Genomic DNA, 26,439 nt, shown 5'->3' with positions numbered 1-26,439 from the left:
TTGAATTAATCCAAACAAATCTAATTATGGGCTTACCAGCATTGTTGTCCGTAAATCAAACTTGTGGAAGAACTGAGTAATGAATATATGCACTTCCAGTACATTTGTAACATCCTTCCTTTCAACATCTCTGAGGACATCAATGAACCACTCGAAATGGCGGTGCGATGGACAGATCCAAAGAAAGTACACCTGTTCAAAAGATAAATTTTATCAAATGAATTCTGCAGTATCTCTGAAAAAAATTTAAAAGAAACCACATTACAAGACTGGACATTTATTATGGGCTCCCCATGGAATAAAGACTAGTCTTTTCAGGCACCACAAAGGTAATGCAGTCCAACCATACACCCACTACTCTGTATGTGCAAAGTATTTTTGCACAACTCTGAAATGCCTCTATTCTACTCTATGGAAAATCTTCCTATGTCCCTCTTGTAAATACCTCAAGAACTTATGCCTCAACCACATCTCTTAGTTGTAGCCAGCAGTTCCCAGTTTTGATATATTAATTTTGATATATATTATATATTTTAATATATAATATATTTTGATATATTCCCAGTTTTGATATATTTGATATATTAACTTTTCTCATTATATTTGATATAATGAGAAAAATTGCCTCATTACCTTGAAATCTAGGTGACTAGACAGATCTATGAAGAATAATCTGTATGTGGATTATCTTTTAACACTGTCATCACCATATCCTTACCTCTGCAGGTCAGAATTACAAACTTCTGATCGTCTTATTTATTGTAGTGCATCCTCTGAACATCAGTGTAGTCATGGGTTAATGGCATGCCTCTAATTCCTCTCGATAGTTTCACCTATAGAAAGCACACAATCTTGCAATCTCTGGATTCCAAATTTCAAAACTTCTCTTTAGCCACATTAAACTGGTATTTACATTTGTTTGCCTTTCTAGCCTATTCAGTCCTTCGAGGACTACATCACTGTTCCTAATAATCTTTTGCAATTTCACATAGCAAACAATCTCTCTATAATATGTTTGCAATATGGTTTACATAATTATAGATTTAATTCTAATGATTTGAGTAACAAACTCCTATTACTTTGACATCCATTATCCTGATACACTTATTCCTGGTAACTTTAAGTATTAAGTTATATGGTAATTCTAATGCTGTTGCAAAACCCAGAAATATCAGTCTACATTCCCCCTCATTGACTATCCATGTTACTTATAAAATCTGACTAGATTGCTGAAACAAGACAGCCCCTCAAATGTTTCCATAAATCTTATTCTTATCCGGCTAATTCTGTATGTTAGCCTTACTAATTTTTCTACATTCTTAAAAACCACACAAGAAATATGAACTGGTCTAAAATTTGGAAAGATCTGGGTTTCAGTCTGTTTCTAGGATATAATGAACCTTTGAGGGCTTTTCAACTGAATCTGGAGTTAGCCAGTCTCCTACAAATAAAGGTCTTCCTACTAGCAACTGGTTTTTCATCTTGCAAAACAAACATACCACCAAGGAAATAGGATACATGCAATAAACAAGCATAATACATTAGTCTCATAAGCTTAGTTGCATTGGCCAATTAACTCAAATCATTTTACCACTACCCTTATGCAATGGTACTATCCTACTCTCCTTTCACTTGCAAGACTCATTGACCTTGCTTGTACAAATAATTCAGATGGACTGTTTTTTTTTTTTTTGTTTTTTTTGAGGGGAGGGAGGGAGAAGGAATATAGTAGATTCCAGATAATTGCAACACGTGGGCCAATTAAGGGGCTGCCTCAATTATGCAGTTTCATGGTAATAGTTAACAAGATATAAAAAGACAAACCAACAAGTCATTTATTCACATTAATTATAATAGTGAATATGTATGTATTAATTTCCCTTATTAATATCAAATTAGAGTTTCCGAATGGAGACTCCAGTACACAAGTGAAGAGAATGAGAGATAAGGAACATAATATGGACAGGGAAATGGGGAGACACTGCGTGAAAAGTGTAGATGATGGTTTTAGGAGTGGGATGTGTGTGCAAGAAAGGATTAAGATAGAGGAATGGCCAAGAGGGGGGGGGGGAGTATGGAGGAGTCATATCTGGGAGGTCTGGATCAGTGGGACATGCTAGAACAGGGTGTGAGAACTGCTGATCCTGCTCCATGGAATGAGCATGAACTGATAGTTGCTGCAGCAGACATGAGTCAAGTTACGCATGTAGGATGTTCGACACTTATGGAATTATTCCTAGGTATCTGCAAGCTGTGATTTCAGAGGACTAACATGTTATTAAGGTGGGTGTTCATAATGCAAAGCTAACTCTGTGTATAGATATGTTAATCTGCATCAAATGATAGTAGCAGCCCACTCATATTTGCTGATATCTTGCTCCACTACTCCTTTTCAAAAGTTCAGTCATCACCATTAACAAATAGCTATCCTTATCCTGGGAAACATTGATTAAATGAAAAGGTGAATCTTTTACAAGAAATTCATTTACAAGACCCTATGAATTTAAATTAGGGTTAATAGAGTTCCACCTGTGCTCTTTGGAGAAAAAGAGCATTATATAATTTATTATCTAATGCCTTTTTATCATTGAAACAAATTTTTTCTTTTTAAATCTTAAAGATATTTTTAAGAAGTATTCCTGGCATCTTACACTTTTATTTTCCTTTAGGAATATAAATCTCAATTATAAATTATTATAATGTTAACCTAAGGTTATTTCTACTTACCTTTTTACAAGCAACTCCAGAATATCTGTTTGTCGAGGTGCCAAAGACTAGATCATTAAGGATAGAAGCATAAGGAGTTACTCCAATTCCTCCACCAATCATGACAGCAATTTCAAATTTATACCAGTCTTGATTACCACCCCCATATGGCCCTTCAAGTCTTATCTGTAAGACAAAAGATTTATAAATTTCTCACAAATGAAGTAAATTGATCTACAGTAATTTAAGGTTTGAAACTAAGTTTTAAATGACTATTTTGACTGTCAGTACTTTTATATTAATTTTTATATGTTCTAGCTGTACAAACAAATTTCTGTGATACTGTCAGTACACTATAAGGTAGTTAAACAGGAATAATAGTGCAGTATTTTGACAACATTGAGTATTTATATATAAATACAAGATTCCTGACTATCATTATTGGTGTCACTGTAGTCAGAAGACATCACAGGAGCTACTATAACCAGTGTAGACTTCACCAGTCATTTCTCATTTCAAGTTAAAAAATAAACTTTCTTGCTCATCACATCTTTATTCTTAACACATAGGAACTTTCACAGAATAGCAACAGGCTATTCTGTGAAAGTTCCTATGTGTTAAGTTTAGCAGTGTGATCGAGGATGAGGCTGCACAAGATGGTTTAAATTAAAGATACCAAGAAATTATATAGTTGGTTTAATCCTTTATCCAAACGTAAGCTAACAAAGTTTGTGGCTGAAGTATTTTCAGGACTTGGACAACTTGTATATAGAAGCTGATGATTTCACATCAGTTGCTTTAGTATCCCATAATGCAAAGCACATCCTTATGGGTATGTATATAATGCTATGCATTATGGGAAAGGTCACTACCCAGCCCGGTTTCGACCTTTATTGAGGTCTCCTCAGTGGGAGTCAGACCAAGAGGTGATACTAAGGTTGAAGTAATGCCAAAGTCATTATTTCTTATACAAGTACCCAAAAGGCATCACACCTTATTAAAATACTCTGGATCAGAGATAGTTGTTGGTCCAACTATCTCTAATCCAGAGTATTTTAATAATAACAAAGCTGCCTCAGCTTTTATCACACATGCACTTTATTGGTATATATAAATAACTATAAAATAAGAGTAGTTGGGTATGTAGTGATATGGGATAAAGGTTTATAAAGGTGAGCACAGAAAGGAGCAAGTGGTGAGAGGTCAAAGATAAGGGGCAACATGGGTAGGGTGATAAAATTGTTGTACTGATAGTTTAATTGCACAGAAGTAGTTGAAATAAGTGGGTCATGGTTGAATAATATCTTCACAGAAATAAACATGGAAGGTACAATGTTTTTATGAGGAAAGAAAAAGCAATAATGTTTCAAGGAGTTAGCATCAGCCTTGACCTATCTGTTTAAGAGTCTTGCAATAGTGGAAGGAAGGTAAAATTGTTCCACTTCACACAAGGGTGATAAGGCTAAGGCAACAAATTATTATAGACCATTCTGCATATCTGGAGTTGTAGTAAAAAGGTATTGAAGAGGTTAGTGAGAGATAGGATGCAAAAGCAGGCTGATAAGTGGTATTCTTTGTACTTGTCAGCATGGGTCTGTTAAAGGGAAATTATGTTTTACCAGCTTGTTTATGTACTTATAACAAGGTGACAAATGTATCGGAAAAGATATATATATATAGTGGTATAATTAAATTTCTATAAAGGCTTTTGATAGATTGCCACACAAGTTGGTGATTAAACTGAAGCACATGGGATTGGATAAGTTGTGTATCAGGGAGGGGCACTATCTTAAAAGAGAAAAGTCACTAGTGGTGTGCTTGAGAGGTCTGTTTTGGGACTGTTGTTTATTTAATTTGTGTGTGTGTGTTAAATGATATTGGGATGAGTATAACTGGTGATATTCAACTGTTTGCAGATGATGCAAAACTCTGAGTGTGATGAGGAATCAAGTAGATGTTGTAGCCTTACAGGAAGAACTGAATAAATTGTATTAGCAGGCAACAGTATGAAACTGTCAGTTCAATGTTGCCAAGCGTAAGATTCTGAAATTTAGTAGGCAACAACAGGATGCAAAATATACACCTAGCAAGGAAATTTTGGAAAAAGTTGAGATAAGAGACCTTGGAGTGGTAGTGGACAAGGATCTAAAGTTTGGAGGTCACATTGCACAGTGTTGTGAAGACACTGCATCAGATTTTGGCAATCATGCAGAGGACCTTAACGTGTAGAAATAAAGAAGTACTGATTCCATTGTATAAGGCCTTGATCAGGCTTCATATGGATTATGGTGCACAGATTTGATTCCCTGGGTTTCATGATGATGAGAATATATTGGAAATTCCTCATATTCCACATCCCAAAGAGAAGACTCTTTGGGATGTGGAATATGAGGATAGATTGAGAGAATGCAGTTTGCAAAGCCTTGTGAATAGGAGCAAGAGGGGGGGGATATAATTGAGACATTTAAATTAGTAAAAGGGTGTAACTAGGTTAATGCAGAAGAAATTTTTTTACAGAATGGGATAAGGGGGTGAAACAAGGGGGACATAGCTAGAAGCTGTATAAGGAAGGTGTGAGCAGAAGCAGAAGTCACAGGTTCTTTGCAGCTTTGGAGAGTGGAATGGGTTGCCTGACATGATGAATGCAGATATGCTGAATGAATTCAAAGCATGGTTTGATCAGCTTTGTATGTAACAGGGTTTGCCTCCTGTGATGAGTCTTGACTCCATGAGGATCTGGTGTTAATGATAATAGTAATAAGGTAGTGAGGCTGACAAAATGGGAATTTTATCTGCACAAGGCAGAGATAAATGGGGGAAAATAGAGCAGTGGCTTTGAAGTGGGTATGGCATGAGTTTAAGGTTGATAAGATGAGATATTTTGTTGGCTGTTGCTCTAGGCCAGGGAATGTGGAGGGAAGAGAAATTTATAGACAGATTGGCTTAATAAGTAAAAGAGGGATGATCATTATATGGGTGATTTTAATTAGAATGAAGAGAAAGCATTGGGAAATAAGGAGAATGAATTTCTTGAAGAACAACTGTCTTAAGTAATATGTAACAGAGGGCACATGAGAGTTGTCATACATCTAATGATAAAAGATGTAATTGTAAAGAGATTTTTTTCTAAACTTCTGTGAGAAAAGGATGAACTGACTCAAACTATGTCCTCAGCAGTAGTGTTATCATTCTACCATTTTTCATCCACTAACATCATTCTCTCAATCACTCTTCTACTTGCCCCATATTGAAGGAACCTAGGATTTATCTCTGCTTGATTGGCCAAATTCTGCTGATACTGCAACTTTTGCTGTCCTTACCATGTCACCTTCCTGGCCTATTTTTTGTACTCCTCATGTAACTGATTATTATCCTTCATCTTGTCCTACCATAAAGCCTTCTTTTCAGATTACATGTTTAATAACATCATCCATTTTACTCCTACTTTATTTAGCCTTTTCATCTTTGGACTATATCAGACATTGTTGCTGTAAAATATCTCTTAATCAGTGCCAAGCATTTGTCTCTTTTCCATCCAACTTTTTGTTCCATGTTGCAGCATCCATTTGTCTCCTAAATTTGTCATAGTCACTAAATTGCCTTGTAGCTCAGCGAAAAATTTAGGAGATGGGCAGTAGGAAGGTTACAAGTGGAGTTCCACAGGATTCATTACTGTTCAATTTTTATGTCAATATTGTCATGGGACTGGGGAGATATTCAGTTGTTTGCAGATGTGAAGCTAGGGTTATTAGTAATAGTGCTTATGTTTTGGCTCTACATGAGGATTCAAATAAGCTGGAAAGGTAGGCGAATGAATGGGGATGTTCATTTACTGAAACTGAGAGCAAGGTTTTGAAATATGGAATCCACAGGTGGCATGCTTTGTACTCACTTGAAGGAGTTATATTGGAAGCAGTGGAGGAAAAAAGATATCTTGAGGTGATGGTGATATGTAGATAGAAATATGAAGTTTAGGGGATATATTGCAAAGGTTGTGAAGACATCTCAGAGACTTGCCACAATATTGAGTACATTGACCATGAGAGATAAGGGTGGTGGTCTCATTGTATTAAGCTTTAATGGGACCATATTTGGATTTCTTTGCTCAGATCTGGTCATCAGGATTTGAATGGAATGAAATAACATGGAAGCAGGTATAGAGACAGATAACTAACATTGTACAGTCTGATATAATTTTTGTTATGAGGACTGATTGAGAGTATGCAGACTGCAGAGTTTCGTGGATAGAAGGCAAGGGGGAGGGATATGAATTAGACATTTAAGCTATTGAAGGATTATTGAAATAACACCAGGAAGATTTTTCATGTGGTAGAACTAGGGAGGATAAGCACCATCCCTAGAAGTTGCAAAAGGAGGTAGTGAGTGGATAAGAAGTAAGTTTTTTCTGGATGGAAGATGGTACGAGCATGGTGAAAGTGCAAACAGTGTGCGAGCTTGAGTGGTACAACAGAATTTGTATTGACTAGCGTTGATCTCTTATGCCGAGTTATCAGTTCATGGAGGTGAAGAAAATAATAGATAAATGGGTGCTATAGCATGTAAAGAGGAGTTGGGTAAAAAAATCCAAAAGAGTTCTTTCAGTATGTAGCAAGAAGAAGAAAGAATAATCACGAGAGGATTATGTTAGTGATTGAAAAATGATAGATTGGTAACTGCTGTAAAGAATATAGTTGAGGAATTCCATGAGAGGTTTATCAAGGTATTTCATCCTCCTGAATATATTGTGAGGAGCTTGAATGTGGGAGGTATGGTGGTGGTGGAGAGGAGGGGGGACTGAGTAGATAAACAGAGGTATGAAGTAGTAAGTGACCTTTATATTAAAAAAGGCAGCAGCAAGACTTAACATATCACGGATGTCAGGAAGCGAATAATCCAGAAAATTAATTGCACCCTTGGAATACTTACTTTTTTTTAACTTGCATCTTGCAACAGACCAAGTCTCAAAGGAGTGAAAAGAGGATAAAGTTGCTCCACTTTAGAATGGTGATATAAAAAAATGACACTACAAGCTAATCTCAATTCCAGGTTTGTAGTTAAGTTGTTGGGAGAGGTTTGTGATGGCTAGGATTCAGAATTATTTTGATAACAGCAGTATTCCTATAATGCTTAGCATGGGTTTGTAAAGGAGAGGTCATGTTTAGTAATCTGTTTATGTATTACAACAAGATGACAAATTCACTGAATATGGAAGATGCATATACAGAATATACTTTGAAAAGTCCAAGGCTTTTGATAGATTGCAAGATGACAAGCTGATAACTCAACTAGAATGGCTAGAGCTGGGTAAGAGACTGAGTTTGGATAGGTGACTGGATGTCTAATAGGCATCAGTGAGTATGTATAGGGGAGTGGTCCCCAAAAGAGGAAGGTCACTAGCAATGTGCTACCAGGGTCTGTTTTGGAACAGGCTTAACTAGACTGCTGTTTGCAGATTATGCAAAGTTGGGAAGAACTGAGGAGCAGAGCAACTATCCTTACAGAAGGATTTCAACATACTGTGTAGGTGGAGCCACTATTTAAATGTTGAAATGAAGTGCAAGGTCTTGAAATTTGGTAGGTGTATACAATTAATGGGGAAATTCTAAAGGAGTGGAAGAAATGAGAGATCTGGGAGTAATGATGGATAGACTAAGTTTAGGGGCCACATTGCTAAAACTGAGAACATCACTATGGATTATGGCAAGCATGAAGACCTACATTCTTGTTATATATGTATGCTTAAGTAATTAAACATTTTGACACTTACAAATAATATTCATTGTGGTCATACAAGTATACTAATTATACATACATGTAATAAAAAATGGTTAATGTAATTTCAAAAAATGGATTAATTTACAACTTTGAGTTCAAGAAAGAATGCTGTTGCAGATTAGTTCCTAGAGTTTAGAAAATATACATTTAAAGAAAAATTAAACTTGGAGAAACACTATAGCACCTTGATTTATGAAGTAAAAAGAAATGCTATACACTTCATTCCTTTATTTGTAACCTAAATGTTTCTTTTGTGGAATGCAAAGAAAACCTTTACTATACAAAAACATAATAATGAAAGTTATTACAGAAACATTTAATGCAATTCTTTTGTCACATACTTCTGGAAACTTTGAGAATTTCTCCCCCCCCCCCTTTCTACACCATCCCTCATTAAAAGGCATGCCACTAAGTGCATTAAAAGTAATATGCACTTGTGTATTTTTCTTTGTTCCAAAACAAAGTTCCAAGTGTATTTGATCATTTTATCATTGCTGTTCAAGTATTATTATTATTATTTCGGGCGACTCCAGGAGTCCTTAGACTCATCGAGGGAGGCCCTAAACATCATGTCCACACAACTATGCAATTACATTCTCACAGTATCTATCATACCTTGCCTTGAACTCATTAACCATCATAGCACCCACAACAGACTTTGGCAGTTTATTCCACTCATTTACCACTCTAAAAGTAAAGAACCCAGCTCTAACACCCCTGCTAACCACACTCTTGCCCAGCTTTCATAGGTGTCCCCTAGTTCTCCCACCACCAGTCCTGATCTCAAAAATATCCTCTGAATTAATCCTATAGAATCCCTTTAGCAATTTGAATGTCTCAATCATATCTCCCCTCCTCCGCCTATCAACTAGTTTCTGCAACCCACAAATCTTCAACCTGTATATATATGGTTCATTCCATAGACCTGTTATCATCTTAGTCACTCGCCTCTGGATCCTCTCCATCAAGAAGGAACCAAGGTGACCAAATCTGGGCACAGTAGTCGAGATGAGGTCTTATCAAGGCTCGGTACAGAGGTACAATAACTTGCTTGTCTCTGCTCGTCAAGGTATTTTTCAACAACCAAGTGAGTTGATGAGCTGATTTAGCTACTTTTGCAATGTGCCCCCTAAACTTCATCTCCCTATCCACCAACACTCCCAAGTCCCTGGCCTCATCAATCTCTTGGAGTACAGTTCCACCAATGTGGTATACTGCTGCTAATCTTTTCATCCCAAAATGCATAACCTTACATTTTGTCACATTAAATTGACATCCATTCTCCTTAGCCCAGAACTCCAATCTATCTAAATCATGCTGCAAGACTGACATCTTCTGCATTCACTATTGCCCTACCCAACTTTGCATCATCAGCGAACAAATTAATTGTTCCACTTAGATCCTTCCCTATATCGTTAATGAACAGATTAAACAGCAGTGGTCCAAGAACAGAACCCTGTGGCACACCACTAGTCACAGGTCGTCTTTTGGACTCTACTCCTGAATAAACTACTCTTTGATATCTCTCCATCAACCAACCACCTATCCATCTCACCAATCCTATATCCATTCCCATATGTTGTAGTTTACGGATTAGTATTCCATGTGGTATCCTGTCAAACGCCTTTGCCAGGTCCAGCAGTATCACTGTAAACCCATTTCCCTTATCCAGTTCAGCCATCACCTTGTTATAAAACTTGAGCAAGTTACTGAAGCATGATCTACCCTTCACAAAGCCATGCTGTCCCCTGTACAGTATCGCATTTTCATCAATCCATTCCTGTATTTTTCCCTTGACTACTTTCTCCAAGACCTTGACAACGACTCCTGATATGCTGATCGGTCGGTAATTTGCAACCGTAGTCTTGGATCCTCCTTTATGCAGTGAAACTATTTTCCCCTCTTTCCAAACCTTCGGGACTAAACCAGACCTGAGACTCAGATTAAACAACATGGTCAAGGGCACTGATAATTCCTTAGCCGCTTCATGCAAGACCCGTGCCGGTATCCACATGTATCGGGCTGCCCTTGTATCCATATGCATACCAATATTGAATTAGTGGCATGTGATGAACATGAGTAGGACCTCAGGCATTTACATTCTTGAGATTAACTAAACCCTACTTACAGCTTAAGTCACAACATTACAACCTAAAAATCCATAGTGTTAAAGTGGCCAATTAAAAAGGTTACAATTTATTAACATGAAAATCTTATGAAATTTCAGAATTCTAATGATCTCTACACTAGATTACCAATTACCCAGAATGGATAAAAAATGAATGTTCCCAGAGAATCAAAGAAACATGTATATTATGTATGCACATTAGTAACATCAGTACAGGTACAGTTGTACATTTTGCATCTTTGATTAATAGATATTCAAACAAATATTTAAAAAAAAAAATGTAATAAATAAGTTTGTTTTGATCCCTTGATCCTGTATATAACACTAAGGTTTGAAGCATTTTGTCTTACCTACCTTTGGCAAAGCTCCACCATTCAGGTTATTAGGATCAAAATAGTTACGTAGTTTCCACGTCCATGGACCTTGTGCCTTCACATGCACAGATAAATAGTTTTCATGTGGTGCTGATGTAAGGGTTAAAGAGTGATACTCCTTTGGTCTAAATGCTGTACAGCTTAGTCTCACCCACTGACCCGAGAGATATTTGAAGTTGGGAGGACGGGAAAATTTTACCTTTGTCACATCTGTGGGATATAAACAGTAAGGTTAGTGCAGTTACAAATAAAGGGAAAAAAATTGATTTAATGAAATTGAAAATACTGATATTGAAAACACTGTAGTACTAACAGTTGCTTAAGAGTCAAAGACGGATAACTGAAAAGAAATCTCTGTGTAGCATTTTAAGGAATGTAGAGGACCATCCAGGGCTTCTGACCTAATGTCTAATTCTCACCTTCATGTGATGCATCCATTAGTAGGCATCTACCCAGATATTGAATGAATGCATGAGAATCTCTAGCAATTTTGGATTTAGCCAACAAAACTATTCTTCACAGGCTTAAAAAATAACATTCATGCTAGCTGGGGCATCTCTCAATGTTCGTCAGTGAACTAGGAAAATCAGATCAGTGAGAAATCAGCTACTGGAACAAACTCAAACTCAAGATAAGCAGTATTAATGGAAAGAAAGTCGAACTGGCAGAAGAAATCGGGAAAAGTGCCATATCAACATTTTTAGTGTCACCAAAATGAAGGGAAAAAAAAACATTTTTCTAACAAACCACATGATCCATCTTATGGTTTGTTAGAAAATTTGTCATCATTACCTGAATTATATTCAGCATCAACATCAACCATGAAGATAATCTTGAATGGCAGGTAATATTGAGTAGTGATGTGGATAAACATCAAAATGGGAATTAGATAATGTGACTTATTTGTGCCTATGATCTAACAGAAGCATCTACTAAAGAAGAAGCATTGCAGGAATTTTTAAACTCATTACAAAATTATTATATAGGTATCTCCATGAAGTCAGAACATTTTGTTTGGAGCACTCACAGCTACCTCTGATAATTCATTCCACTTATTAGCTACACTCTTACACAACTTCCAGGGGTGACCCCTTGTTCTGTCCCTACTCGTCATGCAGGAAAAATTTCTTTTCTGTCAATCTTATAGAATCCCTTCAGTAACTTATAAGTTTCTATTATGTTCCCCTTTCCTCCACTTGTTAACTAAATTCTGCAACCCACACACACATCTTCAATCTCTCCTCATAGGGAGCATTCCACACATCTTTCACCAGATTGGTAACCCATTTCTGAATCCTCTTCACCACCTCCTGATCTTCAAGAAACTCAGGTGGCCTTATGAAAAAATAAAAACTCTCCTTTCAACATCTAACCCTTTGAGCCATTTTGCCAACTTTTTGCAATATGCCCTCTGAACTTCAAATCTATCCACCATCACCACCAAATTTCTAGCCTCAATTCAGTACCATCAGTATGATACAAAGTACATACTATTTTCATCTCACAGTACATTTTGCAACATTAAATTGACAACCATTGTTCCTTATCCATACTGCCAATTTGTTTAAACTATCCTGCAGGATATTTACGTCACCTTTATCAAAGATTGTTCTTTGCAGTTTTGCATCGTCAAACTGGATAATCTCCCCTTAAATCATTCCCTATATCATTAATATACAAATTAAATAGTAGTCCTAGTATAGAGCTGTGAGGCACTCCACTAGTAATCTTTTTTTTTTTACCTTGATTTCACTCTGTCACATACTATAGATGCCTAACAGCCACTGCCCTGAACCACCACTCATGAGATACTGATTGGTTAGTAATTTGCTACTCCCATCTTAGAACTGCTTTTATGTAATAGAACTATTTTACCCTCTTTCCACTCCCTTGGAACCTTGCTCAAGGTGAGACTTCTATTAAACAGCTTCAGAGACGATGCTAGTTCTCTTGCACATATTACCTAGTTCCACTGCTGTATTCACATTGATTATGCTGAGTATATCCAGTTCATCCATCTCAATTCTCATGTTAGTTACTTCACTTGGATGATACACCTTTGCAAAGTTATCACTTAGAAGCAGAAGAAATAATTGAGCTACTGTCACTTTCCTATCATCAACAGTGTTTATGTGGCTCCCACCCACGAAAAGTTTATTTGTGAACCCATAGTACATTCATACTGTGTGTGTGGGGGGGGGGTTATTTTTTCTATTTTTTTTTTTTTTATTGATTATTATATATTTTTTGGTATTTGTTAACCACTGGAAACCATACTCTAAGGAACCAAACATAGAACTTTTTCAACCCACTTCAGACTTCTGATAAGTGGGGTGGTGGTTTCTCACTAGATGATGAAACCCATCTCCCATCTAAAAGTTATCCCTTCCATAATCATTCTTTCTCTTACTTGCTACATAGCAAAAACTTTTGGATTTACTTTGGCCTGCTTAGCCAACTTTCAATCTAATTTAGCTTTATGACACTAGTCACTCTTTTTGCCTGCACTTTGTATTGCTCATGAGTATGCTGATCAACTTTGTTTATATTCCCTTCACATTTGGCTTTTTTTTTCCCCCTAGAAAAAAAAATAAAATGAATTGCTACTCATCCATTCAATCCCCAACTCTGGTTATCCTCCTTCCCCTGAGTATGTAGTCTGATATTGCTCTCTCAAAATCCTGGACTACTTCCCATGCACGACTGACATTCTTTCTTTGTAGCTTCTTATTCCATGGCACGTGATGGAGGGGGATCAGTTGTCAGTGTAACAAATGTGGCATGAAAATCATTAATAAAATGAACATAGGTAGGAACATAGAAAACTTCATCTGAATTCAGAAAACCCATAAAACAAGTGAACCATTTCATATGTAGCCCACTTTTTAGTAAAATTGCAAATTAAATATGGAAATAGGCAATAGAATTAGCAAAGCAAGTTAACAGCATACAAGACTGTGTTTAAGCCAGTTTTAAGTTGTGGATCTGAGAGCTGGGTTAGAAATAGTTGATCAAAGAATGGAGATCACAGATATGTGAGTTCTGAGAAAGATTGGTGAAGTGGAAGAGATGGCATCAATGGCAGAATCATTAAAAATAAGACATTAGGAAGGAACTTAACATTGTTAGCATTCAAGAATGTCAACAGAGCTAATCTAAGGTGGTATGGTCACTTAAACAAAATGGAAAAAAATTAATTTAAAGTTAATTGGAAGGTGGCCAGAAAGACAGAGGAATATGAAGATATATGATCTGACAAAATATGATCTGACAATATTGGAGTGATGGCAGATAATACATCACATGAGAATACATTGGAGTTTGATAATACTTTAATATTGTTAAAGATAGTTAAGTCATTTACAGAGCACTGAACATCTGCATCGTTTTTTTCCCCATTCAGATTATTGAAATATTGCAGAAAAAGCAGCTGATATGCATACCTGAAGGGAGAAGTTCACTGTTGAGTATGTCTAATTCCATGTATTTGGTCTGAAGACTGACCACTTTGTCCAAAGTAAACACAATAGCAGGTCCAAGAAAAAACATCCAGAAACGAGGAGTCTGAAATGGACACAAAGTTTAGTTATTTGATTATTCTAATATTAAAATTTTCTTAAATACAGTTAATAGATTCCTAGCCCTCATATGACCTACTCATCTAATTAGTGATTAGATGTGGCAGCATTGTATAACTATTTCTTTACTTTTCTAGTTCAAGTTAAAATCGGATATTTGGATAATTTTTGGAGTTCACAACTCTCTCACATGCTCAGCTTGGTTCTTATTAAATATTTTTCTTTTTCTTTCTAGTAATTGTTATCATAAATAATAAAGTACAGCAACTCATCACAAAATAATTCAGCAAGTGCAAGTTTTGGTGACTAACCTTTGGGCCATATTAAAGAGTAGTGAAGATGTTGTGGCCTTGCAAGAAGACTTGAATAAATTGAGTGATTGGGCAAGCAAATGGGGATGTGAGTTCAATGTTGCAAAATGTAAGGTTTTAAAATTTGGAAAACAAAGATGGGATGCAGAATTTATGCTTGGTGAAAATATATTGTTGGAAGTAGAGGAAATAAGAGATCTGGGAGTGATAGTGGATAAGGATCTAAAATTTAGGGGTCACATCGCCAAAATTGTGAAGACAACACAAAGACTTCTGGGAATGATGAGGAGGACACTGACATGTAGAAGTAGGGAGATTCTTGTTCCATTGTATAAGGCTTTGATTAGGCCACACATGGACTATTGTGCCCAGATTTGGTCACCTGGTTTTCAGAAGGATGAAGAGATGTTGGAAAGGGTCCAAAGGCGACTGACTAAGGTAGTTTCTGACCTCTGGAATGTCAAGTATGAGGAAAGATTGAAAAGATGTAATTTGCAGAGACTAGTGGAGAGAAGGAAGAGGGGAGATATGATAGAGACCTACAAGTTGGTAAGGGGTTGCTATAGGATCAATGGTGGAGAAGTTCTACAGCGAATAGTGGGAGATCAGGGGAGAACCAGAGGTCATCCCTGGAAACTGTATAAAGAGGGTGTGAGTAGGGGAGTGAGAGGCAGGTTTTTTTCGTGCAGAGTTGTGAATGATTGGAATGCCTTGCCTGAGAGTGTGGTGTCTGCAGGGAGTTTGAATGTGTTTAAGACCCGGTATGATGAGATGTGTGTGAGATAAAAGGACCTCCTAGATGAGTCTTTGACTCCATGAGGTCTTGTTTAATAATAATAATAATAATAATAATAATAATAATTAACTTCAGAGAAAGCTTCATCTCTTTCCTAGCATTTAGAAATACAAACATTGCTCATCATGAATAAGAGTTAGCCTCTCTAAGTTATTCAAAATAAGTTTCCCCTTATATTTTAATGATAATTTTTTAATGAAAATTAAAATTTTCTTGGCAATCTCTTATTACTGCCTTCCCCTTTCCCAAATTGCTTTATGGAATTGCTTTTAAAAAGGGAATAAATGACCGTTGTCCAAAAGTTAGCGCTTTAGAGAGTAATCAAAATAAAATTCTGTATTTAAATGTTTTGTTCATAATGAACATTAGTACAAAATGAAGAAATCCAGTGGATAAGATGTTATCCATGACAAGGATCATGACTGGCTGTCAGATAGGTATCAGAAAGTTATATATGGGGGTGCAATATTCTGAAAGAGGAAGGTCTCTAGTGGTGTGCTGCAGAGGTTAGTTTGAAGACCATTGTTCAATTTTTGTATTAATGATATTGGGAATGGTTTAACTGATGATATGCAGCTATTTTGCAGTTGATGCAAAATTGGAGAGAGCAATGCAGAGTTAAGCAGATGTTATAGTTTACAGGAGAACTTGAATAGATTGCATGAATGGGCAGGTAAGCAGAACTATCAGTTCAATTGAAAGTTTATTTTTTCACTTGGTTAGAGTATAATAAAATTAGTTTAATCCTTTATCCAAGTGTGAGCAAACAAAGTTTGCGCCTGAAGTATCTTCAGGACTAGGGTAAAGTGATACAACACCAGGGCAACTCGTTGCAAAGGTGGAGAAAGCTACCAACACTCCTAACTCAGTAACTCCTATAATGCAAAACACATCTCCTTGCGGATATGTCTAATGTTATGCATTAAAGGAAGGGCCACTCCACCTTTGCAACGAGTTGCCCTGGTGTTGTATCACTTTACCCTAGTCCTGAAGATACTTCAGGCGCAAACTTTGTTTGCTCACACTTGGATAAAGGATTAAACTAATTTTATTATATCAGTTCAATGTTGCAAAATGTAAGGTTTTGAAATCTGCTAAACAATGATAAGATGCAAAATATATGCTTGGTGGAAAACTTAGAGGTAGTGAAGATGTGAGATCTAAGAGTGGTGGAGGACAAGGACCAGAAATTCAGAGGCCACATTGCACAAGTTGTGAAGATATCACATTGGATAATGGCAATGATGTGGAGGACCCTGATATGCAGATAAAGAAGTTATATCATTGTATAAGGGCTTGATCAGGTCTCATATGGATTATTGTGAACAGATTGGTCAGATTGGTCATTGTGCAGATTGAAATCTGCTAAACAATGATAAGATGCAAAATATATGCTTGGTGGAAAACTTAGAGGTAGTGAAGATGTGAGATCTAAGAGAGGTGGAGGACAAGGACCAGAAATTCAGAGGCCACATTGCACAAGTTGTGAAGATATCACATTGGATAATGGCAATGATGTGGAGGACCCTGATATGCAGATAAAGAAGTTATATCATTGTATAAGGGCTTGATCAGGTCTCATATGGATTATTGTGCACAGATTGGTCACTGGGTTTTCATGGTGGCAAGGATATGTTAGAAAGGGTACAGAAAAGATTCACAAAGGTTGCCAGTAGTCTTAAGAATGTGAAGTACAAGGAAGCAGATTGAGGGAATGTAAATAAATTGCACAGCCTCGTGAATATGAGGAGGTGGTAGGGGGATATGATTGAGACATAAGTTAGGGGTTGTTAGCAGGTTGACATAGACGAGATTTTTCATAGAATAGGGTTTGAGAACAAGAGACTATCCCTGGAAACTGTATAAGGAGGGTGTGGGCAGAGGAGTAAGTTCTTTACAAGGAGTGGTTGGCGAGTGGAATGCATTGCCTGGGGGTGCATTGTGAATGTGGCGTTGAATCAGTTTAAGGCATAGTTGGATGAGCTTTGTGTGTGATAGTGGGTATCTGCCATGATGCGTCTCTGATTCCCTTGAGATCAAATGTTAATATTAAGAATATTTAAAATTGCTTTTTGAATATTTAGGTCATATATTAGAAGCTCGAGTCTGGGTATTTTCTGCATATCTAAATATTTCAATGTTAAATCACTATTCAATTATTGAATATGGCAATGAAATTTGTTTACCCCTGTTATCTTTGCAAGACCATGGATCAGACTCAGGATGTAAAGCAGAACGTAGAGGCTGTGAGTTGACCAGAAATAGCTGTATGCTTTCTGACGAATGCGAGGATATGCAAAGATATAAATCACACAAACAATGATGAACAGCAGTATTCCGGTTATACCTGGTTTTAGAAATAAAAGTGAGGTTAAGAACAAAGAATTACTTTACTGATAATATCTCTTAAAATTAAATCACTGCACATAATCTGAATAATGCATAATGGCAAACTTATGTAGCCTCAGTATATGTTAAGTATATCTTAAATACACTATCTATGGGGGGGGGGGGAGTTCTGATAAACACCTAGAACAAATATTATATTAAAGCAACTGATATAACCACAAGAAAGAAAATACTAATAGTAGATTTATTAAAATAAATCTATGTTCTTATATTTTTATACCCTCTAATGTTCTTTTCTTAGTTTCATCCTTTATCCAAGCGTAAGCAAAAAAAGGTTTGCACATGAAGTTGCTTCACAATTGGGCTACTTGTATATAGAGGCTAATGAATTCACATCAGTTGCCTTAGTATCCCATAATGCAATGTACATATCCTTACAGACATGTATAATGCTATGCATTATGGAAAGGACCACTACCTAGACTGGTTTCTACCTTTATTGATGTCTCATCAGTGGAAGCCAGACCTAGAAGTGATACAAAGGTTGAGGTAATGCAGAAGTCATATTTCAATATAAAAGTAGCCAAAAAGGTATCACACCTTATTACTAAGATGTAGATGATTGGTAGTAGGGGTTCTGTGTAGTAGTGGAGACAGAGTGCAGTAGATGTCCTCCCACGATGAGTCTTCAGACTCCTTGGAGGTGTCACGAATGATACTGTGTTTCTTAGGAAGACTCTCCCACGATGAGTCTTTCGACTCCATGGAGGCCTGAATAATAATAATAATAAAATAATCTGGATTAGAGATCTTGGTTATACTTTAAATGCGTGCCTATGGAAATATGACTTCTGCATTACTTCAACCTTCATCACTTTTAGGTCTGGCTCCCTACTGATGAGATCTCAATAAAGGTAGAAACCAGTCTGGGTAGTGGCCCTTCTCATAATGCGTAGCATTATACATATTCGTAAGGATACGTATAATGTTATGCATTTGTTTTACATTGCATTGCATTATAGGATACGAATGCGATTCCCGTAAAGTCATTAGCCTCTATATACAAATAGCACAGTTGTGAAGCGACTTCATGTGCAAACTTTGTTTGCTTACGCTTGGATAAAGGATTAAACCAAGTGCATAATTTCTTGGAATCTTTAAGTTACTATTACATGCAATTCCAGGGAGGCCTTAAAAATCATGTCCACACAACTATTCGACATTCTCACAGTATCTATCATACCTTGCCTTGAACTTATTCACTGTCATAGCACCCACAACAGACTGACAGCTTATTCCACTCATTCACCACTCTAAAAGTAAAGAACCCAGCTCTAACACCCTTTCTAACCACACTCTTGCCCAGCTTCCATAGATGTCCCCTAGTTCTCCCACCACCAGTCCTGATCTCAAAAATATCCTCTGAATTAATCCTATAGAAACTCTTCAGCAATTTGAATGTCTCAATCATATCTCCCCTTTTCTACCTATCAACCAATTTTGGCAACCAACAAATCTTCAACCTGTTCTCATAAGGTTCATTCCATAGACCTGCTATCATCTTGGTCACTTGCCTCTAGATCCTCTCCACCTCTTCCCCATCAAGAAGAAGAAATCTAGGTGACCAAATCTGGGCACAGTAGTTGAGATGAGGTCTTATCAAGGCTTGGTACAGATGAACAATAACTTGCTTTGCTTGTCTCTGCTCGTAAAGTATTTTTCAGCAACCAAATGATTTGATGAGCTGATTTAGCCACTTTTGCTATGTGTCCCCTAAACTTCATCTCCCTATCCACCAACACTCCCAAGTCCCTGGCCTCAATCTCCTGGAGTACAGTTCCACCAATGTGGTATACTGCTGTTAATCTTTTCACTCCAAAATGCATAACCTTATATTTTGTCACATTAAATTATAGTATAACTAAGAGGGAAAAACATACAGTAAGATTTTAAAAATATTTTAGATTCAGTAAATATGAGTAAGCTAGATAAGGCATTTCCGAATTTAACAAACTTCATGTAGTAAGTTGATGGAACACTGGAAATCCAATAAACTACTAACATTTGTCAGTCATACTATACATTAAAGATATTAATGCTACATATTTATAACACTTGTATGATATACACATTCCATTTACCACATAAACTACTCTTTGCTGCATTTTTATATATCTTCCAAGGATGTTCTAGTTCCTCCCCACCACCACACACACAATGCACAAACTTCATCCACTTGAAGAATACCCTTCATATTAATCAGGTTATTACACATGTATACCAAAATATCTGCACTTTAATCGGCTTTAGTCAATTAACCATTCAACTGTGATTATGTGTAAACTTATTCTAACAAACCATATTTTGCTCCAAAAGGTGGACAATCAGCTATGAGATATGCTATAGATTTACAGTGGTGGAATATACATTGCCTATTGTGGATCTGGTGAAAAAAAGTTGGTTGATGAGCCTCATTATTTCCAAGAGAATGAAAGTGGAAGGCAATAGTTTGTCTGATTTATCTCCCTTTTGGGATAGGGTGAATACAAATTTACTTCCATGCTATATGAAAAATGCTAGCAAACTATGAAAAGAGGGTAAATATGATATACAGGGGGTCCTCAAGTTACATCAGAGATCCGTTCCTACGGACAGACATAAGGCAATTTTTGATGCAAGTCAGAATTACCATTGCCTAAGTTACTTACCTAACCTAAAACACCCTAAAGTCATATGTATATATATCAAGAAACAGAACTAGGCCATAAGAAAATGAAAGGGAGAACATAATTATTGTATAGTACAGAAAAATGACAAAAATGAAACTAATAAAAAAAACAAACATAAAAATGAGAACAATCTCCAAAATGACAAATGAAACTGTACATTCTGTACAGGTGATTAAAAAAAAAAAAAAAAAAAAAAAAAAAAAAAAAAAAAAATGAAAACAATTCTTTACCTCAAACAATCTTTTCACCTTTTCTTGAATTAACATGAGGCTAATTGGGATACGGCATTGATTCTGGTCTTCCAGCCAAAGAACAAGAAGCCTTTCCATCTCAATCATGAGCCTACTATGTTTTTTTCGTAATCACACTCAATTTCATTAGTTCCAATCCTTTCATGTGTTCAAGGATGCAAACTTTATCCTTGATAATAGTCCCAACTGTGGTACAACTTAAGTTCAATGTGTGGCCGATGTTCATTGGCGTTTCTCCCTTTTAATAATGTCTAATTTCACTTCTAATATAATGGCGTTCCTTCGACACACTGCCATCAGAAGAGTCTGCCTTACATTTGGGAGCCATATTGAAGGGTAAAAAGTCGCAAAAAAAACAAACACAAAAGTGAGTGGATGTAAACAAAGCACGCAGTACCCATAGAGCATATGCTGGGACCCAAGCGATGCCACCTCTCCCAAACAAACGCCGCATAACGGCGTATTCTTCCACCGCATTCACAAACAAGTTCGCCCGCTACGTTTGAATTTTACGTTGCACTGCTTCAAGTCGAAATTTCTTTTTTAAATTATTTATGGGATTACCCCCCGTAAAGTTGAAATGACACATGTCGAGGACCCCCTTGTATAGTGGGTATGTTTTCTGGAGCACAACTAGTGGTGGGGAGAATACCATCATAACCGGATGACTAGTTGTTATCCAAGATATTCAGGATTGTTGTGATATCTGTGTTGAAAAAAACAGGAGAGGCATGCAGTGAACTACTCTAGGTTTTGTAGGATTAATTTATCTTCATTATCTATGCAAGAGATGTAGTAGAATAATGAAAGAAAGTCAGTCTTTGTGCAATGCTATGATAGTACAATCTGTATGTGTGCGAGGTAGAAGGATGGAAAAGCAAAAGTGGAATGCACTAACTTGATATCTAAAGAACAAAGACTACTACCATTTGAAGTGGAGATAGTTCTACGTTCAATTCTTTCAAAGGCAGATTAGATTTCTTTGTTTCTGGAAAAATCTGTGAAGGTTGTTTTTCTACAGTATTAATTACCAAAACAGCAAGCTCATCCTAAATGGAGACTTCAGTGTTTTATCACTCAAATTGGTTTTCCCCCTTTTCTAATTTAGCATATCAAGCTGGAAGAGATGAAGTATTAGCTGTTATTAATTATCTAATAGCAACCACCATACGTCTACCAACCAGTATATTGGATATCCCCCCCCCAACATAATCTTTTCTTAGTTAGGTGACAAAGATTTCTACATATTCTTTTCCATGGTAAGAATACTTTTACACTGCTCTCTCCAGATGCAACCCTTAACTGAAATATTTCTTTAGCATCTGTACTTAAAAGGGAAAATAAACTTGGAGGGGAACAGATGCAGACAACTTACTTAAATGATCCTTTAATCCTTCTGTTCTTTTAAATAAGAACATTAAAACATTATTAGACTATTTTGTTTTGGAACATGCTAAACATCACCCAAAAATGATGCTGAATTTTGCATCAATATTTGCCTCCAGATTTTGTGTAGATCAGAGCTTCTTAAACTGCAATTTGTGACTCCAAATGGAGTCATGTAACCAAATGTGGGGGAGATCACGAAAAATTTGGCAACAGTAAAAGGTTTCTGAATGCGAAATGACCAAAAATTCAAAATCAAACGTGTAATGAATTCGAGGTGTTTCTGGCAGCACTTGCCTGTGTTGCATCATGCTACTTCACTGCAGCATTGGTTCTGAACACACAACATTCAAACTTTGCACTGAGCATGCCATCATGCCACTTCACTTGTTGTGAAGTGGCATGATGGCAGCGTTCGTTTGCAATGCCAACGAACGCTGCCAGAAACAGCTCGGCTCAGATTCAAGACTATTGTATTGTAAATCTTTATATAAATGGTAAAATTATATGTATACCAAAGAATTGGTTTTAAAACAAATTTCTTTATGATTTATTATCAGTAAATGTTTGATTTGTATACCTATTTTTATACCTATATACCCAGGATCACGTAAAATTTCTCGGGCAAAAAGGGGTCGCAAGTGGGAAAGTTTAAAATCACTTCACTCTTTCCTATGACCTGCATACCTCTGATCTTTTGCCAGAAAAATAGAATAATCCTTATTAGTCTAAACACCAATGTCTTCTAATCTAGTTGGCATTCAAATTATACCCAAAATTTGCACTCTAGAATTAACACCAGTGGCACACCCAGAGGGGGGAGGACTTGCCCTGCATCACCATTATCAACTATTGCCCTCCTTAGTTTTGCATCATGGTAATGCATTGAAAGATTAACAGCCCTAGTACAGAACCCTCAGATAATCCACTAATAACCTTCATTCTAGATTCCACTCCACCATATACTTCTCTCTGGTATCTGTCATCCTTCCCCCATCCATGCTACTAGCTTCATATCCATTTCCATTTGGTCCAACTTTTGGGAGTTTACCATGTGGTATTCTGTCAAATGCCTTGGCAAAGTCCAGCAGTATTGTGGTGTAGCTGTTTTCTTTATCCAATTCTGCTGTCGCTTTATTATAAAATGTGAATAAAGTAGTAAGACAAGACCTACCCTTCACAAAACTATGCTGATTATAGAGTATCATATCCCTATCCACCCACTGTTAGATTTTACTTCTACCCAACTTTTCCAATACTTTAACAACCACCCGATATATTAATTGGTCTGTAGTTTGCTACCTCTGTCTTGGAGCCATGTTTATGTAATGAAACTATCTTACCTTGACAGAGCTCAGACTTGGATTGAACTACTTCATCTGGGGCAATGCCAATTCTTTTGCACATTCATGCAGTACACAAGCAGACATGCCATCCAGTCCTATTGCTATTTTCACATTGATATTTTTCAATATGCTGAACATCTCAATGTTTCTACATAGGCTATCATACTCATCTGGAATCAGCAAAAATAAACCTAAATCCAAATTCCTCTAAAAAGGAAATAAGTCAGGCAGCAAAACTATCATCCCTTTGTTATCTTGGCTTAGATGATAGTAGTGTCGTAGTAGGAGAATTAAGTATTAATGGAGAGGGTGAGATGTATTTAGCTTACTAAAGTAGAGTGCCTTCCTGCGATGAGTCCTTACACTCCCTGGAGGTGTCACATAATAATCTTACTCCTATCAAAAACAAATGGAAAAGGTCATTAGCCATCAATAATTAAATTTAAGTTAATTAAATCACCAATGTGGATTCATAGCCAATCTTATTCACACCTTGGACACAAGCCAACAAAGGTTTGTAAACAATTCCCAAGAAAAGTGACCAGATGTAATATAAAACATTGCTTACAAAGCTAGTTTCCTTTGCAACTAAGTTGCTAAATTTCTTATCTGGTAATGCACTCTTTATATTGTTGAATGGTTCCCACCCCCCCCTTTGGATTTCTGTTAATACCTAAGACTGTGCTTTCATCCACTCATCCTCCTATAAAACCTTTATAAAATTGCTTTAGCATGTGCTAAATGCCCATTTACAGTCACCAGGTTAACTGCTAACCCCATTTGTCTTTTCTCGGGAACAGCCCTCTGCCATGAAATATTCCAATAAAGACTATAGCCTGATGAAATTTTAATACCAGTATTAAACCACATTGAATAAACCTTAACTATAATTATTCTGACACTCAACTAGTTTTGTGGGAGGGGGGGGGGGAACAGTTTCACATCAGGAGAAACAGTGAATAAAATAAAGAAAAAATTAAGCTGCAAAACAGGTAATGACCATAATGTAAATAAATGAAAAAAAAAAAAAAAGACTAATAATGGAATGCACACTTGTTTGTGGACACTTGATGGCTGGTGGCATTATGCAAACCACTAGTTTCCATGTGTGCTAGATGTTTTATGAGAAAGGACTATACTTGAGGTAATATCATGCCTTGTTTCTTGTTGCAGTGTTGTGGATATTTTATAAATTTCTGTTGAGTAAATGTTCTTGAGTAGAAATTGGATCATTGTAGTTTGCTGCCACAATACCTCGTGTTTTTCTTCTTTGTATGTTCTACCAATCCTGATTTGTGTTTTATTTCCTTCCCACATCTTTGAAGTGTTTGGACATGCATATCTCTCATAACTTGTCTGTCTGTATAACATCACATAACCAACAGGTACAGATGATCTTGTAAACACCATTACTACTGTTAAAGATTAAACTTGTAAACACCAGTTTTAAATGGGTAGATGACAAGGTTTTGGAGGCCTGAGATTAGAAATTTTTTGGGGAGAGATGAATGCAACTTAGATCCCTTGTTGACAAAACAACGAGGGATTTAAGTTAATGTAGGATTTTATTGACAAACATACTGTTATTACCTTCTTTGGTAGAATAGGATGAAATAGAGATAATCATGCTCAGTTTCTTTTTTCTATATTGCTGGAGATTTTATATGCTCCATCTCATATAATGCCGATTTTTTTCTCCACCAGATGGCAGTGGGATGTGGCATGCAAGTATAGTCCAGTATTAGTTGGCTTCTTATAAAATGAGTAACTGTTTGATTTGCTTGGATACCTCTGAGCATGTCTAGAAATGCTAATGATATATTACTTTCTAATTTAAAAGTGAATTCGATCCTAGGATGAAAATTGTTTAGGCATTACAAATTCTTGTAGTTGGTTAGTAGAGCCTGGCCAAATGATAAAAATACCAGCATAATGTAGCCACACTTCAGATTGTGTTCCATAGTGCTCCAAGGGTTCCCCCTCCCCTTCAAACTATTCCATGAACACGTTTGCTAGCAGCAAAGACAAAAGAGAAACCTTTAAGAATCCTTCATTTTGTTCAAAAAAATTCTTATTGGAATTTTAAAAATATGTTGACAATACTTAAAAAGTTCCACTGTTCTGAAACAGAGAAGGAAAAAAACACTAATTAGAATTGGTGGCACATACAACAGAGACCAAACATGAATTATTGTGGCAGCAAACTACAGTGATCCATAAATTAGTTTCCATTTAAGAGTGTTCAAAGTCAGCAGAAATGGTAAAACTGCATAGCAATGCAACAAGTATGGTTCTCTCTCATAAAACATCTACCACATAATTCCACCAACCAGTCTACGTAGCACAATGTATTTGTGCAATGCATTATTAGTCTTTTTTTTTTCCTTTTTCAAATATTTACATTGTGATCGTTACCTGCTTTTCAGCTTAATTTTATTCACTATATTTCTATTTACGCATAATGTGAAACTTTTTTTCCACAAAACTGGCCGAGTGTATGAATAAACTTTTTTTTTTTTTTACTGTAAATGTTATTATATTTGGTTAATATTAGCATTAAAACTTCGCATCTGCATACTGCAATAGCCTTTGTAATGAAAAATTTACAACCCTCAACTCTTCAAAAAGATCAGATTTCATCTCTCTCTTAACCCTGCATACAAACATAGCAAACTGATGAATACAAGTAATATATTCACTGATTTTCTAT

At 36.4% G+C, this 26,439-nt stretch overlaps 1 protein-coding gene and 1 long non-coding RNA gene across 2 annotated transcripts in view; one reads left to right on the top strand and one right to left on the bottom strand.

Moving 5' to 3' along the window:
• The window catches only part of LOC150105515 (uncharacterized), a 227,578-nt gene extending 224,738 nt beyond the window's left edge, over nt 1-2,840 (top strand). The window contains exon 5 of the long non-coding RNA XR_016548487.1: nt 2,739-2,840. This is a non-coding gene — a long non-coding RNA (uncharacterized LOC150105515). The remainder of the gene's footprint in view (nt 1-2,738) is intronic.
• Nucleotides 1-26,439, bottom strand: part of LOC150105514 (dual oxidase-like) — a 198,691-nt gene that overhangs the window by 19,060 nt on the left and 153,192 nt on the right. The window contains exons 25-29 of the mRNA XM_090394863.1: nt 17,855-18,015; nt 14,427-14,547; nt 10,964-11,193; nt 2,728-2,892; nt 37-192 (exon numbers count right to left, since the gene is read on the bottom strand). Of these exons, the coding sequence (XP_090250989.1) occupies nt 37-192; nt 2,728-2,892; nt 10,964-11,193; nt 14,427-14,547; nt 17,855-18,015 (833 nt within the window). The remainder of the gene's footprint in view (nt 1-36; nt 193-2,727; nt 2,893-10,963; nt 11,194-14,426; nt 14,548-17,854; nt 18,016-26,439) is intronic.

The sequence above is a fragment of the Typopeltis vanoorti genome, chromosome 6 (assembly GCF_054136105.1).
Source record: "Typopeltis vanoorti isolate ZY-2024b chromosome 6, IOZ_Tvanoo_1.0, whole genome shotgun sequence".
Taxonomy (NCBI): domain Eukaryota; kingdom Metazoa; phylum Arthropoda; class Arachnida; order Uropygi; family Thelyphonidae; genus Typopeltis; species Typopeltis vanoorti.
This window is presented reverse-complemented; position numbering and strand designations above follow the sequence as displayed.